Source organism: Primulina tabacum, chromosome 6 (assembly GCF_025594145.1).
Source record: "Primulina tabacum isolate GXHZ01 chromosome 6, ASM2559414v2, whole genome shotgun sequence".
In the NCBI taxonomy this organism is placed as follows: Eukaryota; Viridiplantae; Streptophyta; class Magnoliopsida; order Lamiales; family Gesneriaceae; genus Primulina; species Primulina tabacum.
The window spans coordinates 30,424,905-30,440,250 of NC_134555.1; the positions used below are offsets into that span (position 1 = coordinate 30,424,905).

General features: G+C 36.1%; 2 protein-coding genes across 2 annotated transcripts; both read right to left on the reverse strand.

The window, feature by feature from the left end:
• Positions 1 to 173: 173 nt before the first annotated feature.
• On the reverse strand, positions 174 to 2,154 carry LOC142548131 (7-deoxyloganetic acid glucosyltransferase-like). The gene is made up of 2 exons (XM_075656465.1): positions 1,661 to 2,154; positions 174 to 1,412 (listed from the first exon to the last, which is right to left on the reverse strand). The coding sequence occupies exons 1-2, from the start codon at positions 2,097 to 2,099 to the stop codon at positions 496 to 498; spliced, it is 1,356 nt and encodes a 451-aa protein (XP_075512580.1). The 5' UTR covers positions 2,100 to 2,154; the 3' UTR covers positions 174 to 495.
• A 770-nt stretch (positions 2,155 to 2,924) lies between these two features.
• Positions 2,925 to 4,393, reverse strand: LOC142548133 (glucan endo-1,3-beta-glucosidase-like). Its single transcript, XM_075656466.1, has one exon. It carries the CDS (start codon positions 4,361 to 4,363, stop codon positions 3,194 to 3,196), a length of 1,170 nt encoding a protein of 389 aa, XP_075512581.1. The 5' UTR covers positions 4,364 to 4,393; the 3' UTR covers positions 2,925 to 3,193.
• Positions 4,394 to 15,346: the final 10,953 nt, after the last annotated feature.

The window sequence follows — 15,346 nt, forward strand, 5'->3', positions numbered from 1 at the left end:
TATGACTTACAAATTTAAGCGAAGTCCATGTTTTTTAATTGCTGAAGTCTAACGTGTTTTTTAATTCGTTAATTTTATAACTGAGTAAATAAGTATGTATTACTTCGGTCATACTGATTGGCGAAATAAAAATCGGCAAAGTCTTTTTATAATTTTCTACTAGTGTGAGTATAATTCTGTCAAGCTTCTTATGCGATTTGTGTTTGTTTGATTCAGAACTTGTCTGTTTTGAACTTCTTACATCACGTTGTTCGAGAAAAAAACCTTGTAACATTTAGAAATCTAGTGTATGCTATAGTTGTATGTAAAGCTAAGAGATGAATCTGAGTACGTACTAGGATTATATACAGAATTATATGTGTGGCTGTCGTGTGGCATTTTGTGTTTCCCAACCCTCCAGTGCCTCAGTTTGTAATTTGACGTTGAAAATGTTTGTATCATTTCAATACAGAACTTTATTTCAAAGGATGTGTTATGATCTGATAGCTATTTTGTTTAACTAGACTTTGGTTCGTTCATAAGTTTTATGTCTTCGATCAAACGAACCAAATTTGTACACGATGATCCTCCTTCACCCAATGATTTTCTGGCCAACAGAGCCATTTCCTGTGCAGATTTAATGAACTCGTCCCGCCTCTTTTCCATCACTTCCCAAACCATTTTTGCTACAATTCCTCTATCACAAATATCTTTCATGTCCAACCCAATTTTCCAGACCTCCCCTACGAGCCTACTATTAACTTGTTGATCAGCATAAAATGGCCAGCATATCATCGGCACGCTTTCATAAACGCTCTCCAGCGTAGAATTCCATCCACTGTGAGTCAAGAAACAGCCTATTGCAGGGTGAGACAGAACTTCCTCTTGTGGTGCCCAATCCACTACTTTTCCACGATGCTCACTCCCCTCCATATACCCGACGAGAATCTGTCTTCCACCCTCGATCAAATTATCAGGTATGACCCACAAAAATGGTTTCCCACTATTCACCAAACCATGCCAAAACTCTATGAATTGCAGCCATTTTAAAACCGTCATGTTTCCAAAGCTGACAAAAATTACAGACTTCAGTGGTTGAGCATCTAGCCATAACAAGCATTCTGTGTCCTCCTTGGCAAGGCTAATTCTTGAGTGTGATGCCCTTGCAAGTTTTAAGTATGCGTGCAACGGTCCGATTGTGTAGAGTCTAGGGATTTCTGAGTGAATTTGTGTTACTGCTGATTCTTCTAAGTCTTGAAAGGTGTTGAGTATTAGGCCATATGCACTCGTGGCACGATGAGTCTCAGACACAACATGTTGGAGTTGAGGATCTGTTACATCCTCCACACGACAAAAACTAGGTAGATCACGTAGTCTAAGAACTCCAATCATCCCAGGAATACTTGCTATTGCCATGTCCATATCAATGTCCCCTGCATATAGCAGATTGAATGAAATTCTCGCAATAAAAAGAAAAACTTCCACGGGCAGAATTAAAGAATTTTAAGTTTTTTGTGAGATCATTCGGTTGGAGTTATTTGATTAGAGTGAAGATTTCAATCTTGGATTCCAGTGATACCACCACTATGTGCGTTTGAGATCTATTACAATTTACAACTGTTGTATAAAAGTATAAATTGAGACCTCAAAGGACTTAGAAATCAAGAATACACATTAGCACCTTTTATTGGAAGCTCTCCAGCCTCAACAAGCTTAGGCACACAAAATAACGTCCAAAAGCAAGAAGCACTAAATGGACGAAAAAGAATAGTAGGAATCTTGAAATCCTTTGCTATATCAATAGTGAAAGACATGATCCCATCAGCAATTATGCATGTCAACGGCCCCATTCCATTGCTTGTTGACTCGCCCGACTCGAGCAAATCCCTGAACTGTGGCTTCGTTTTAATATCTATGGATTCAAAAAGATCCTTAACTCTTTCACCTGTTCTTGGATGGTCGCTAGGCAGACCATCTGAAATCATTTTGAAGCGAAAACTGGGATACCTTGCAAAACGGGCATGAATGTTCGAGAAGCGGGGACCCTTTACAATATGTTCTGGGATTAAAAATGTGACCTGGAAGCCAGAAATGGTGAAGATTTCAGCTAGATTTAGCATGACATTTACATGGCTTTGTACGGGGAATGGAAAGATCAAGACATGAGAAGGAAGTGATCCTATATTCATAATATATATGTGTTGGTTGCTGAAAATGAACTCTTGGTGTAGTTTTTATAAAGGGTAAGAGATCTTTGAAATCAAGAAAGTGAGTTGAAATGCCATCAGCATGAAGATTTTTTCCGGTTGCTCAAATTTTTGACAAGATTGTTTGTTGGAAGGACACTTTTTTCATACATATTTTCGGGCAAAATTAGATTTTGAGAAAATTAAGTTCAAGTTATTTAGGCTCAATTTTTGGAAAATAAGTTCAAGATGATCAAGTGATACTTTGTTTAAAAGGTTGCAACTGTTTCTAATTTGCCCTTAGGCTTAAAGAGGGTGAGTGATCAGTGATGTATATAGGAATGTAATTATAATAAGAATTCTGAATATATTTCTTTATGAATGTTAGGTTGGCAAAATACAACATAGGTTTAGAATACAATCAAACAATTAAGACGGAAAATAACATAAGGTATCATTTATCAAATATATATATATATATATTATATATTAGTTTCTTACCTTTATATATATATTATAGTATTAGTTTCTTACCTTTATTTATCAAATATATATATATATATATATATATTATATATTAGTTTCTTACCTTTATATATATATTCCCATGCCACTAAATGTTTCAATCGAAATTTAAGTATTAGTTTCTTACCTTCATATTAGATCAAGGGAAATAAACCTAAGAACTTCCAAATGAAATTTGCTTGTAAAACAAAACAATATTACTCACTTAAAATGCATATAATACCACTTGTTTGCTTTCATCCCTTCTTCAAACATGCAAAAGGATACAAATACACACCATTAGGCACATAAATGCCATCTGAACTTTGTCGATGAAAAGCATTCCTCGTGTTCATTAAGGTTCAATATTCACGATACTAAAAGCAGCCATATTAGTTCCACAATCACCTTTGATTTGGTCACAGAATTACAGTAGTTTGAATCAAATTTACAGATCAAGAATGCCTAAACAGCCAAACTTTTCGACAGATTACAATGCCTCAGAGCTTCCCATTTCAGGCATACTAAAGAAGAAGAAGAGAAACACTTAGCAGAGATGTGCATAGTCCAACGACAATCTTCACCAATCTTGTATCATTTCCAAGAATCCATGTTGAAGCTGAGAAATCAACCTTGTACTTCATAGTCAAATTTGGATGCATAATGCCCCAGTGTTGCCCTGCTCCTTCTCTCATTGAAGCATAATCACATGTACCGTTGTACTCGGAATGGCTTTCGTCGAACAACTCGTAAATGTATGCCTCAGTCACCCCTTCTTTTCTCAAAGGAGTCCCTATCCCGGACCTCAGGTGCTTCACCAGCCCCTTCAAGTACATCTCTGCATAGTTTCCAACTGCCTGAGCCTCGGTTTCACTCGGCCATCCTGTCTCGGTCACGATCACCGGAATATTCTCCTGCCAGGCAACTGCCATTGCTGCGATAACCCCGTCCACCATCATGTCGAATAGATTCCTGTAACGAACTCCCGTGACAACGTCGTCCCGGAAATTAAACGGGTTTTCTTGAAAGAGAGCGAACCCGATTGGTATGTCATAGTTGATTCTGTAGACATTGTAAGGGTAAAGATTTATCAACAAGGAAGAGTTGGTTTCGACCAAGAACTGAAGCAGCGGTCTGAGGATCAAAGAACTGATAGGTTCTTGGAATTCGGCGGAGGAAGGGGGGAACGAAGTCGTCATTATGTCGAAGAAAGAGAAGGTGGTGGAAACACGTATGGTGTGAATTCCGAGGTCCCGCAGAGAGAGATGGAGGTTCTGCATGGCGGAAAGGAGGATAGACGAAGGGTCCAGTGTGGAGTATGTAGTAGCAACATCGATGATTGCGTCAGAACCGACGGAGATGAGAGAAATCCGCGTACGAGGATGGTAGGGGAGGACATGCGAGTACAGCCAGAGGTCTGCGGCGGAGCGATTGGCGGCGAAAGAAGGAATTAGGTTATTAGGGACGTAAAGCAGGAGGCTGATGTTCGTGTAGGCGAAGGAGCGGACTGCGGCGGGGCTGGGGTTCAAGAGGCGAACGGCGGAGATCTTAAGGGACTGGAGGGCAGGCACTACGTGGTCCGGCGGTGGGACGTCGGGGGTCATGGTGTTGTAGGTTACTCCGATGGTTGTTGCGTTGGCGGAGGTGCCGGAAAGGAGGAGCAAGATAGCGGAGATGAAGAATGGGAAGTTCATCTTGCAGAGAACTGGTTAGTGTGTGTTGTGTGTGGGGGAGCTGCGGATTCTGTTATGTTCGTTACAAAATGGAAGAAGAAAACTGCTAAGTTATTTTTGTTAAATTTACTTCAAATTTATTTATGAAATTATAATTACAAAAATTATGTATTTTCTAACTTACCAAGATCAATTTTTCTCATTTCCACCTAAATTAAATATTTTCCTGAAATTTTTGTGAAAAATTAACACTCACAATAACTTGTATAATATTAATATATATGTACTTTTAGATTAATTATTGTCTATTTGGAGATCACAAAACATATCAAAGGAATACAGAAGTAATCATTTTTCAGAGCTTCGCTTGGTGTAAGAAAGATTATCACAAAACAAATAGCATGTATATTGTGAAACGGTCTCACGAATTTTTATTTGTGAGACGGGTTAACCTTACCTGATATTCACAATAAAAAGTAATATTATTAGCATAAAAAGTAATATTTTTCATGGATGACTCAAATAAGAGATCGGTCTCACAAAATACGACTCGTGAGACCGTCTCACACAAGTTTTTGCCTAAAACAAAATGGCCAAAGGATTCAAGCCCAAACCAAGCTAAATTACCGCTATTAACGTCGCCACTCAACTACCTTTGAAACTCAACTATCCTTCAAGGCGTGTGCAATTTCTGTTGGGATATGAGCTTGAAGGATTCATTGATGGAAAATTTCCATGTCGATGATTTCTGAAAAGGACAAAATTATTCCTAACCCAGCCTATTGGCAGACAACCTTGTTTCACTTATCACTTCGTCCGCTGAAACTAGGCCACGAAATACTTAATTAAATAATTTTAATTGCATTTATTGAATGTGGTAGGCATGTTTACATGTTTAAAATAAGGTTTAATATTAGAATGCATAAAACTGTGTTTTTAAAAGTTAATCAAGACGCGATCAAGGAACGAAGACCGGGGACCGTAAACGGAAAATATTTTTATTAAATGATTATTTTTAATTATTTAATATGTGGTATATTTAATGTGTTATTTTCGAAAATGATGATTTTAGATGTTTTTACGCGCCGAGTTGTATTTTAAACAGATAATCGATTTTCGACGAAAATAAGGACTTTTTGGGAACTCGGCTAATGTTTTCAAAAGCTTTCCTAAACGAAATAATTTTCCTACTATCTAATGAGCCTATTATACATAGGTTATTGAGCCTAAACCTTTATCATGGTATTTTATATTGCAACTTGAGTTGCAAAACCCTAACCTACACATCATAACGCAATCACACAAACAACAAGAGTCCTAGTTTCTCTCCACAATCACACGCCCAGACAACTCATATTTTCAAGGCATTCACGTTATTTTGGAAGAACAAAAACGCAGAAAGTTCTCGTCCCTCGCCGCCAATGTTCCTCACATCTGAAATTGTTTTTCGTGCTTGAAATATACAAAGGCACGCCTTAATCTTCATTTACTCATCCTTCATACCATATTATGTGTATTTATACATGATTTATTGAAAAACATGATACACTTTCTTTTATTTTCATTTTTAAGAGGGTGTCTAGGGGCTGGTCATGGTGGATAAGGGCTAGGGCCGAAGTTTGCATGGCCATAGGAACTAGGGTTTTCTCGAAAATAGGTGCTAAAGTTCAGTAAAATTAATAGGCTTCATCGAGGGTTTTAATGGGATTTAATTTGGTTGTATGTGGTTTAGTTAGTTGTTATTAAGATATGGTTCAAGTTTCGTAAGTTTTGGTTAAGTTTCGAATCAATACGAGTCAAAACCAGGATGTACGTCTAAGTTTAAAAACGAAAATATGAAATTATCGAAAAACTAAAATTTAAGCCTAAGGAATATTTAAGGGATTGTTTTAAGGTAACAAGTTAAGTTTGGAATGATTTGGGACGTAGTTTCGAGGTCTAGGGATAATTACGGAAAATTATGCGTTTAGAAATAAAACGGTCATTTTACACCTAAAATTGTTAGACGTCTTGACAGTGCCCTGAATGCTAGAAATAATGTTAATACGTTTAGTTTAAATGTTTATGGAATTTTATGATGAAACGTTAATGCTAAAAGACATGCTGCATGCTTGGTTTAAAAGAAAAATGATTTATACGTGCAAGAATTTTTTAAGTGATGGAAATATGAAAAGTAGAAAGAGGTGAATTGATTGTGACTAATATGATGATACAATAATACGATGATATGTAAGGCCAAGGCGCAGTTGACGGGTGAGAGTCTAGCTGATGTCCCCGCCTCCCGGTACCGTAGTAATACGTAGATGGATCCATCGACCTACAGCTAATACGAAAGTCACAATTGAGGATCTGAATTCAATAAAAAGGAAAACATATACGTATATATTGAAAGAAAATATGATATGATATGTTGAAAGGAAATATGATATGATATGAAGGAAAATGTTAAATTTTATGTTCATGAAATGCTCTTTTAAGCTAAAGTATTTTCACTGTTGCTTGTGAATGTATAATCATGATTAAGGTTTGCTGAGTCAATAGACTCACTAGGTGTGATCGATGCAGGTGCGCATGAGATTGTTATTGATGGGAGGTCTTGATGGTTGATCTTGATGGACTGAAGGTGAACATAACCCGAGGAGCGTTGCTAGTCTTCTGAAAATAAAATAAGTTTATGATTTATGATTACTTAAATATTTTTATGACTCATGATGCTTTTGAGAGATTTTTGAGAGGATGTTAGAGTTAAGTTTATTTACACACACACACACACATAGTAATTTCGGCCGAATACTTGGGAAAGAAAACAAAATTCTTTGTGCATTTAAAAAAAAAAACGAGTAGTAGACGTTTTAGTTAGTATCAAAGCAATATTTCTGCAAAGGGTTGTGCCATCGCCAGTTCCGAAAAACTTAGTTGTCAAGCCTCAAGTCAGTAAGTTTAATTTCCTTACATGATTTTTCTGATGATACCTCTATGTTTACATGGTTTATATGTTTACGTTAGATGTTTAAAAGCTTTTTGATGTTAAATGATATATGCTTAAAATTGCTCAAACAAAGATTATTATATATTGCATGATTAGAAACTTTGATTTAAATGCATGTTGTTTACGTTTATAATTTGAAAAACGTTCAGATATAATGCCTCCTAGGCGCGCACCTAGTACTGATAGATAGGCTGATACTTATGAGGAAGGTATTTCATAAATCGAGAATTAGAGGGCTAAAGTGCAAAAACTGAGATTTTAAGGGTTTAAATGCACAAGGTCGAGAATTCAGGGAGTGTACCATAATTTTTAAGAAGTCCATGGACTGAAATTGAGATGATCGAAAATTCAAAGGTGAAATATGAAATTTCAAAAATTCAAGAACTAAAATGCAATTTTCAAAAAATTAAGGGGTTATAATGCATATTATTTTGAGAAATACTAGGGTCCAAGCATTTAATTTAAAAAAAATTTGGGAAAATAATGATAGGAATTCCTTAAGCTTCAACACGAATAGATTCGTTGGTATATATGTCGGAGGAAGGATATTCATTTTAGGTGAAACTACCTACGCATTACTGGATTCGTGAGCTACACATTCATTCATATCCGAGACATTCGTCAAGCGACTAAATATTACACCCAAGGATATGGGATTGGACTTCAAAGTTTATATTCTTTCCGGTGATCAAAAGGTCACTTTAAGCATTGTGAAGAATTTGGAGCTTCGTTAGCAAAATGATGTGGTTTGGGCAGATCTTATCGTACTCCCAATGCCTAAATTCGACATCATACTTGGCATGAAATGGCTATCTCTAAATGGAGCTTCGATAGATTTTCGGCAGAGGTCAGTGTTTATTCAACCACCTAGCTGAAAATCTTTTATCTTTGAGGCAGCGAGAAACAAGCAAATGCTACACATCATATCCTGCATTTGTGCGAGGAAACTTATGAAGCGAGGCTACCAAGCTTTTCTAGCATGTGTTACTTCTACACATGTTCCAGTCAGTCAGAAGCTAGAGGATGTTGAGGTCTTCAGAGACTTTCCTTGTGAGGCCCGGGACCGAAGAGGGCGGGGGGTGATCGTCGGTGCCATGAGGTTGCACGGACAATGAGCGGCTCCTGGCAGGCTTCTAGGTGGAGGGAACATGAATGAACCGATCACACACCAGAATGAGAGGGATTTCGAGACTGTTCAATGTAATGGACTGTACAGTTGAAGAGGGCTTAAAAGATTTGATTGTTACTACTCATAACACGAAGGTGCATCTTCTTTTCGGTAGCTCATCATGAAACGTCATGTCCTCTTTATTGCTTTAAAAGTACTAGAATTTTTTTTTTAACACTCAATTTTCGGCCATGTACCTTTCTCACATGAAAATATTTTTATAAAATATTTTGCAAATAAAAACATCACCCACTAGCATTTTTAAAATCAAGTGCACTAGTCATAAAAATGAAATCGTCTACTGTTTTACCAAACCTAAATAGCAATAATTTGAAAAGAATAGCCCATACTAAACATCTCAAAAATCTCTCAAATGCATAAATAAATAATCTTAAAAATCTTTAATCATAAAGCATGAGTCAAAAGTCATAATGCGGAAAAACTAGAAGCGCTGGTCCTCGGGTTGTGTGCGCCTTCAGTCTAGTCAAATCACCCGTCAAGTCCTCCCTCAAACTCACCTGCATCCATCACACCTAGTAAGTCTAAAGACTCAACACACCATAATCTTTATAACGAGTAATACGTAATACAGTCAACATATAACGGTGAAAAATACTTGTAATTAAAATATCGTTTTCATGAAGATGCATAAACATAAACATTTTCGTAAACATTTTCATGATGCATAAAACTTTAAACATAACCATTTTCATGACATGCAAACATGAATTTCCTTTTCCTCAACATGACATGACATAAAACCTTAAACATAATCATGAACATTTCCTTTTTTTTTCTTTGTTGAATTCAGATCGTTAATTGTGACTATCCTCAACATGACATGAAAATCGATGGATCCATCTACATATAACCACAGTACTGGGCGGCGGGGACATCAGCGACACTCTCACCGGTCAACTGAGCCTTGGCCTACCATGATCGAATAAAAATACGATCGTCGGGGCTCCCTCTGGGGCCTTCTCCCATAAATGGGCTCCCTCTGGGGCCTTCTCCCCTCAAGACATTCCCATTCTTACCTCAAACCTCATATCCTCATAACCTCATATTCGCAATAATGGAAACACGATCGTCGGGCTCCCACTGGGACCATCACCCTCACGACATCGCCATCATTAACGAATTAGTCACAACCACTTCACTTCCTTCAACATTTTTCATTCACATCACTTTAGAAAAATCGTGAATAATATTTGCATTTTTCATTTTGAAATCAAGCATGCAACATGTATTTTAAATATCTTCTATAAATCATAAAAATCAAATAGACATTTTAAAAATAATAATTTAATCATGAACATCTCATAAACATTTAAAAATAATCATGATATCATAAAAACAACATTTAGGGCACTGCCATGACGTTCACTAATTTTACGATGTAAAAAGACTGTTTTACCCCTGGACGTGACATTTTGCGTTTTTGACTTTTTCTTAATTCCATTGACTCTAACATGTCCCAAATAATTATTTAAGCCTGCATGAATTTTTCCATATTTTTATTTAGCTTAAACCGAGGACTTTTAATTAAATCTTTAAATAAGACGTATTAACACGTTTTAATCCCGAATTAAACCAAACCTTAATATAAAATTCCCAAATTCAAAACTTAGACTTCTAATAATTATTAAACTTAAATATAATTTTTCATAATTTTATTAAGCTTAAATCTAGGTGTTTTCCTATTCGTTTTTAACTTAGACGTACTTCCTAGTTTTGACTCGTATGGACTCGAAACTTAACCAAACTTTACCAAACTTGAACCAAAGCTTAATAACACCTAACTAACCCATATACGACCAAATTACAGCCCATTAAGTCCCTTGAATATGCCTAGAAAACTACTGAATTTTTCTGCACAAGAGTCCTAGTCCTAATATAATTCGAACCTAGGCTAGCTTCGCCTCTAGCCCTTAACCACCATGTCCAGCCTCTACCCATCCCTCCTATGCAGCCCAATTAAGTCTAGTGGACCCTTCCTAACCGCATCTAGCAGCCGTGACCCTCAAAGACTCCTAGTCGAAGAGTCCTTTCCCTTAAGGAGTCTATTTTCGTTTTTATTCATTTCCTATTTTTTTCAGCCTTTAAACATACACCTAGGGACCCTTAAACATGTGGAAAAACATCCCTTCAAGTACCCCTACCATGGCATCCCCTTTGTGCATCATTATGAAGAGTTGTAAAAAAGAAAAACTCTTGTTTTGTGCATGTATAACCATAAAAACGAAAATATAAAAGTTGTATCATATTTTTCATGCAATCATGTATCAAACACATAATATGGTGTGAAAGATGAGTAAAAGGAGAATATGGCGTACCTTTGCGTTTTAAACGCACGATTATCCGTTGACGATTGCGAAGAACGGCGACGAACGACCTTGGCTTGAACTCCCTTAAAGCTTTTGAATTTTTCTATCAACCTTGAGGTGTGTGTCGTGTAGAGTATGAGAGATTTTTGGTGAGAATTCAGATTGTAGGCGTGGGGATTATGGTGATAATGGGGAGGGTTTAACATATTTTATAGTTAATTAATCACTAATTAGGCTTAGGCACATTAAGTAGGCAATTTAGGCCCATTAGTGGTTAATTAGAATTTTAAAAAAAGTTTTGTTTAAATAATTTTGTGAGTTTATTAGCCGGGTTGCCCATAAATTCCTATTTTTGTTGAAAATCCAACACCGATAAAAATTACGTCCCGACGTATAAAATCACCTCAAAACCCTATATTTTTAAAAATAAGAAAAAGCATCCCCTCAATTTAAATAATTAAAAATAATTATTTAATAAAAGCATTTTTCTATTTTCATCCATCGGTCTCCGTTCCTCGATCGCAACTCGAATAACCTTTAAAAATATATTTTAATGCAACTATGTATAAAAATATAATTTAAACATACAAATATGCACAACATAATCAATTCATGCAATTAAAACATTTAATTAAAATACAGGAGAATTTAATAATTCAAATGCATGTGGTTCGTGTGGACCTTTAAATTTTCGGGGCGTTACAATCTTCTCCCTTAAATTGAATTTCGTCCTCGAAATTCGCTTATCCTAGATAATCCAAATTTTAGTCTTAGTTCTAGTATCCCAAAAATCCACGCTTCCGCTGCGCTACTCTGATCAAACTTAAGTTCTAGAATGTCCTTACGTCTCTTTGATCCCAATTAATTTTGTCTTCTAAATCCTTATTTGCAATTTGCAACTTAAAAAGACCCATAATTACTTAATGCTATATTATTATAACCTCGAATTTCAATTTTTTCTTACAATTCCCAATATAAAAATATGGATGACCATACTCATCTTATATTATTTCTCTTATATTATACCCAAAATATTCATCAACTTAACAAATTTCAATCTTAAAATCTCAATCTTATAACACTATATCCAAGATATCCCAAGGTTCAAAATATTCTTACAAGCCCAAATCATCGAAAATTCCTACCAATCAAACCATCAAATTATCGCTTATTGCTAAACTAGTTCCCAAATTCCTTAACAATTGCAAAAATCAATTCTTAATTTCCTCAAAAATTATCTTAATTGGTCCTTAATTTCGAAAGTCCTACGATTAACCCATAAGTTCTTGACATTCTTAATTTTCTTCTACAGTTTTCCCATGACATAAATTCGATAATTTTAAACTTATTTTCCCAAAATCAATTCCTATAACCAATTTTACTTTTCATCAAACTAAAAATATCAATTTATACATTTTCTTACTCCCGAAGTCGTTACAAATCCTTAAATCATTATGAAACGTCTGCCCTTTTTATTTCTTTAAAGTACTAGAAATTTTTTTTTAAAAAAAACCTCACATAGCATTCGGCCGAACCATAAAATCTCATAAAATATTTTTGATATCATTTTAAAATAAACAACCAACTAACATTTTTCTAAATCTAAAAATAACATTTGAAAAGTATAGCCCATACTATAACATCTCAAAAACCACTCATACTCATGATAAAAGTCATAAAATCTTTTAACATAAATCATAACATATATGCGAAAACTAGCGTCGGTCCTCGGGTCATGTGCACCTTCAGTCCAGTCGGATCAACCATCAAGACCTCCATTAGCATTATCATGATAACCTGCATCCATCACACCTAGTGAGTCTAAAGACTCAACACACCATAATCTTTATAACGAGTAATACGTAATACAGTCAACATATAACGGTGAAAAATAATTGTACTTAAAATATCGTTTTCATGAAGATGCATAAACATAAACATTTTCGTAAACATTTTCATGATGCATAAAACCTTAAACATAAACATTTTCATAACATGCAAACATGAATTTCCTTTTCATCAACATGACATGACATAAAACCTTAAACATAATCATGAACATTTCCTTTTTTTTCTTCCCTTTGTTGAATTCAGATCGTTAATCGTGACTTTTCTGATCATGCTCATGAGGGTCGATGGATCCATCTACATAAAACCACAGTACTGGGTGGCAGCGGACACCAGCAACACTCTCACCGGTCAACTGGGCCCTGGCCTATCATGATTCGAATAAAAATACGATCGTCGGGTCTCCCTCTGGGGCCTTCTCCCATAAATGGGCTCCCTCTGGGGCCTTTTCCCCTCACGATATTCCCATTCTTCCGTTACCACAAAACCGTTACCACATATCCGTTACCACATATTCGCAATGATGGAAACACGATCGTCGGGCTCCCACTGGGACCATAACCCTCACGACGTCGCCAACATTAACGAATTAGTCACAATTATTTCACATCCTTCAACATTTTTCATTCACATCACTTTAGAAAAATCATGAATATCATTACGTTTTTTCATTTTTGAAACCAAGCATGCAATATGTATTTTAAATGTCTTCTTAAAATCATACAAATCCTTTAGACATTTAAAAATCATAAGTTAATCGTGAACATTTCATAAATAATTATAAATGATCATAATATCATAAAAACAACATTTAGGGCACTGCCATGACCTTTACTAATTTTTAGGTGTAAAAAGATCGTTTTACCCCTGAACTCGACATTTTACGTTTTCGACTTTTTTCTTGATTTCATGACTCTAACATCTCCCAAATAATTATTTAAGCTTATGTGAATTTTTTTTCATAATTTTATTTGGCCTAAATGTTAGACTTTTTCAATTATCCTTTCTTAATTGTTTTAACAGTGTTTTAATCCCGAAAAATATCAAACTTTAATATAAAATTCCTAAATTCTAAATTTAGTCTTTTTATATTATTTTAGCCCTTATGGACCACGACTCGACCCGCGTGAGCCGTTTTCCAATTTTTCTTCTTTTAAATACCCTATTTGACATCTAAACTTCGACCTCGAGCCATCTTTTGATTTTCACGAGTTACCCCCGGACCATGTCGAGCCAAAACTTGCCCAACATCCCAAAGTAACCTACTGGACTCTAACTTTGACAAGAAAACCATCCTAAAGCCAAAAACATGGCACCCCAAAATACACCTAAGCTGGCCGAGACTTTACACATGCAAGGACTCTATGTTTTGCTCCCCAACCCATGAACCAATGAGCCCAGCCCCTGTACCACCCCTCGTGCACCCTCCTAGGACTCTAGTGCATCACCTTTGCCCAGCCCGTGCCCCATGCATCGAGCCATACACCCCTGAAGCCGTGCGAAGGCATCACAGCGCTGCCACTGATTTCTCGGGTAGAGTCCTAGCCATGCTAGGACTCTTCCCCAGCCCTTGCTCGAGTCCTAGCTTGGCTAGGGCTCTCCACCTGACCCATGACGGACCTCGGCCGAGTGCTAGACCAGGCCAAGTGTAAAGCCCGAGATTATATCATTTTAATCCGAGATTATTTAATTTACGAATTTTGGAATGATAAATTAGATTTCATGGTTTTTGTAATTAATTAGGATTGAAATGGAATTAAAAAGAGTTGCGAGGACCGATTTGCAAATAGTGAAAAGTTGAGGGACTAAAGTGCAATTATTGGGTTTGAGGACACTTGTCTTGCCCTTGGACATGCATGTAATATATATATAAAAACAACACATTTCCTCCATTATTGAAACAAAAACCAACCGAGAAAGGTTCCAGAGAAAAAGCTTTTATTTCATGAATTCAAATTGATCTTGTGAGAAATCCAACCGTTGGAGTTTGAATCCGACTTCAGCACTGTGTTTATATCAACGTAGGCTACAACTGGACGTAAATTTTACTACGTTTTGACATGTTTTGAAATTATGATGTTGTAGGAATTTGATATAATTCATTAATGATTTTCTTGACATGTTAGACATCGTAGAATCGAAGTCAGATCAGGAAACAGATTGATTCTGGAATTGTTATGATTTTCTGATTATATTGATTGGGAATTGAATAGATTTGGATTATAGATTGATTACAAATTGTATCGGATATGGGTTATGATTTGTAATTAATATCTGGTGATATGGTATTGATGGGAATACTGAGATTGTGCCGATGTGCCGCTGATTGGAATTAATTCAGATTAATCGGATTCAGTGGTAAATTGAGAATGTAATATTGATATTATGATTCTCGATATGTAGTTTCACAGTTACAAAGACAGTCTTGAGTTCAGAACTGATATTGCTGCAGACCGAGACTACGAACGAAAGGTATAAGTCAATGTGGTATTGGGAGATCGACTTGAGTCGGTTTAGACTTGAGTTTCCCTAAATCACATACTTTACTTTATTGCATTGATATTTGCATTGATTTGATTGAGGTACTTGTTCTCTTGATTTATAGATAGCGGGTATTAGGCGAGTAATCTTGTGACAGAAGTGCCTGATAGTTGCGGGATCGCCACGGGCAC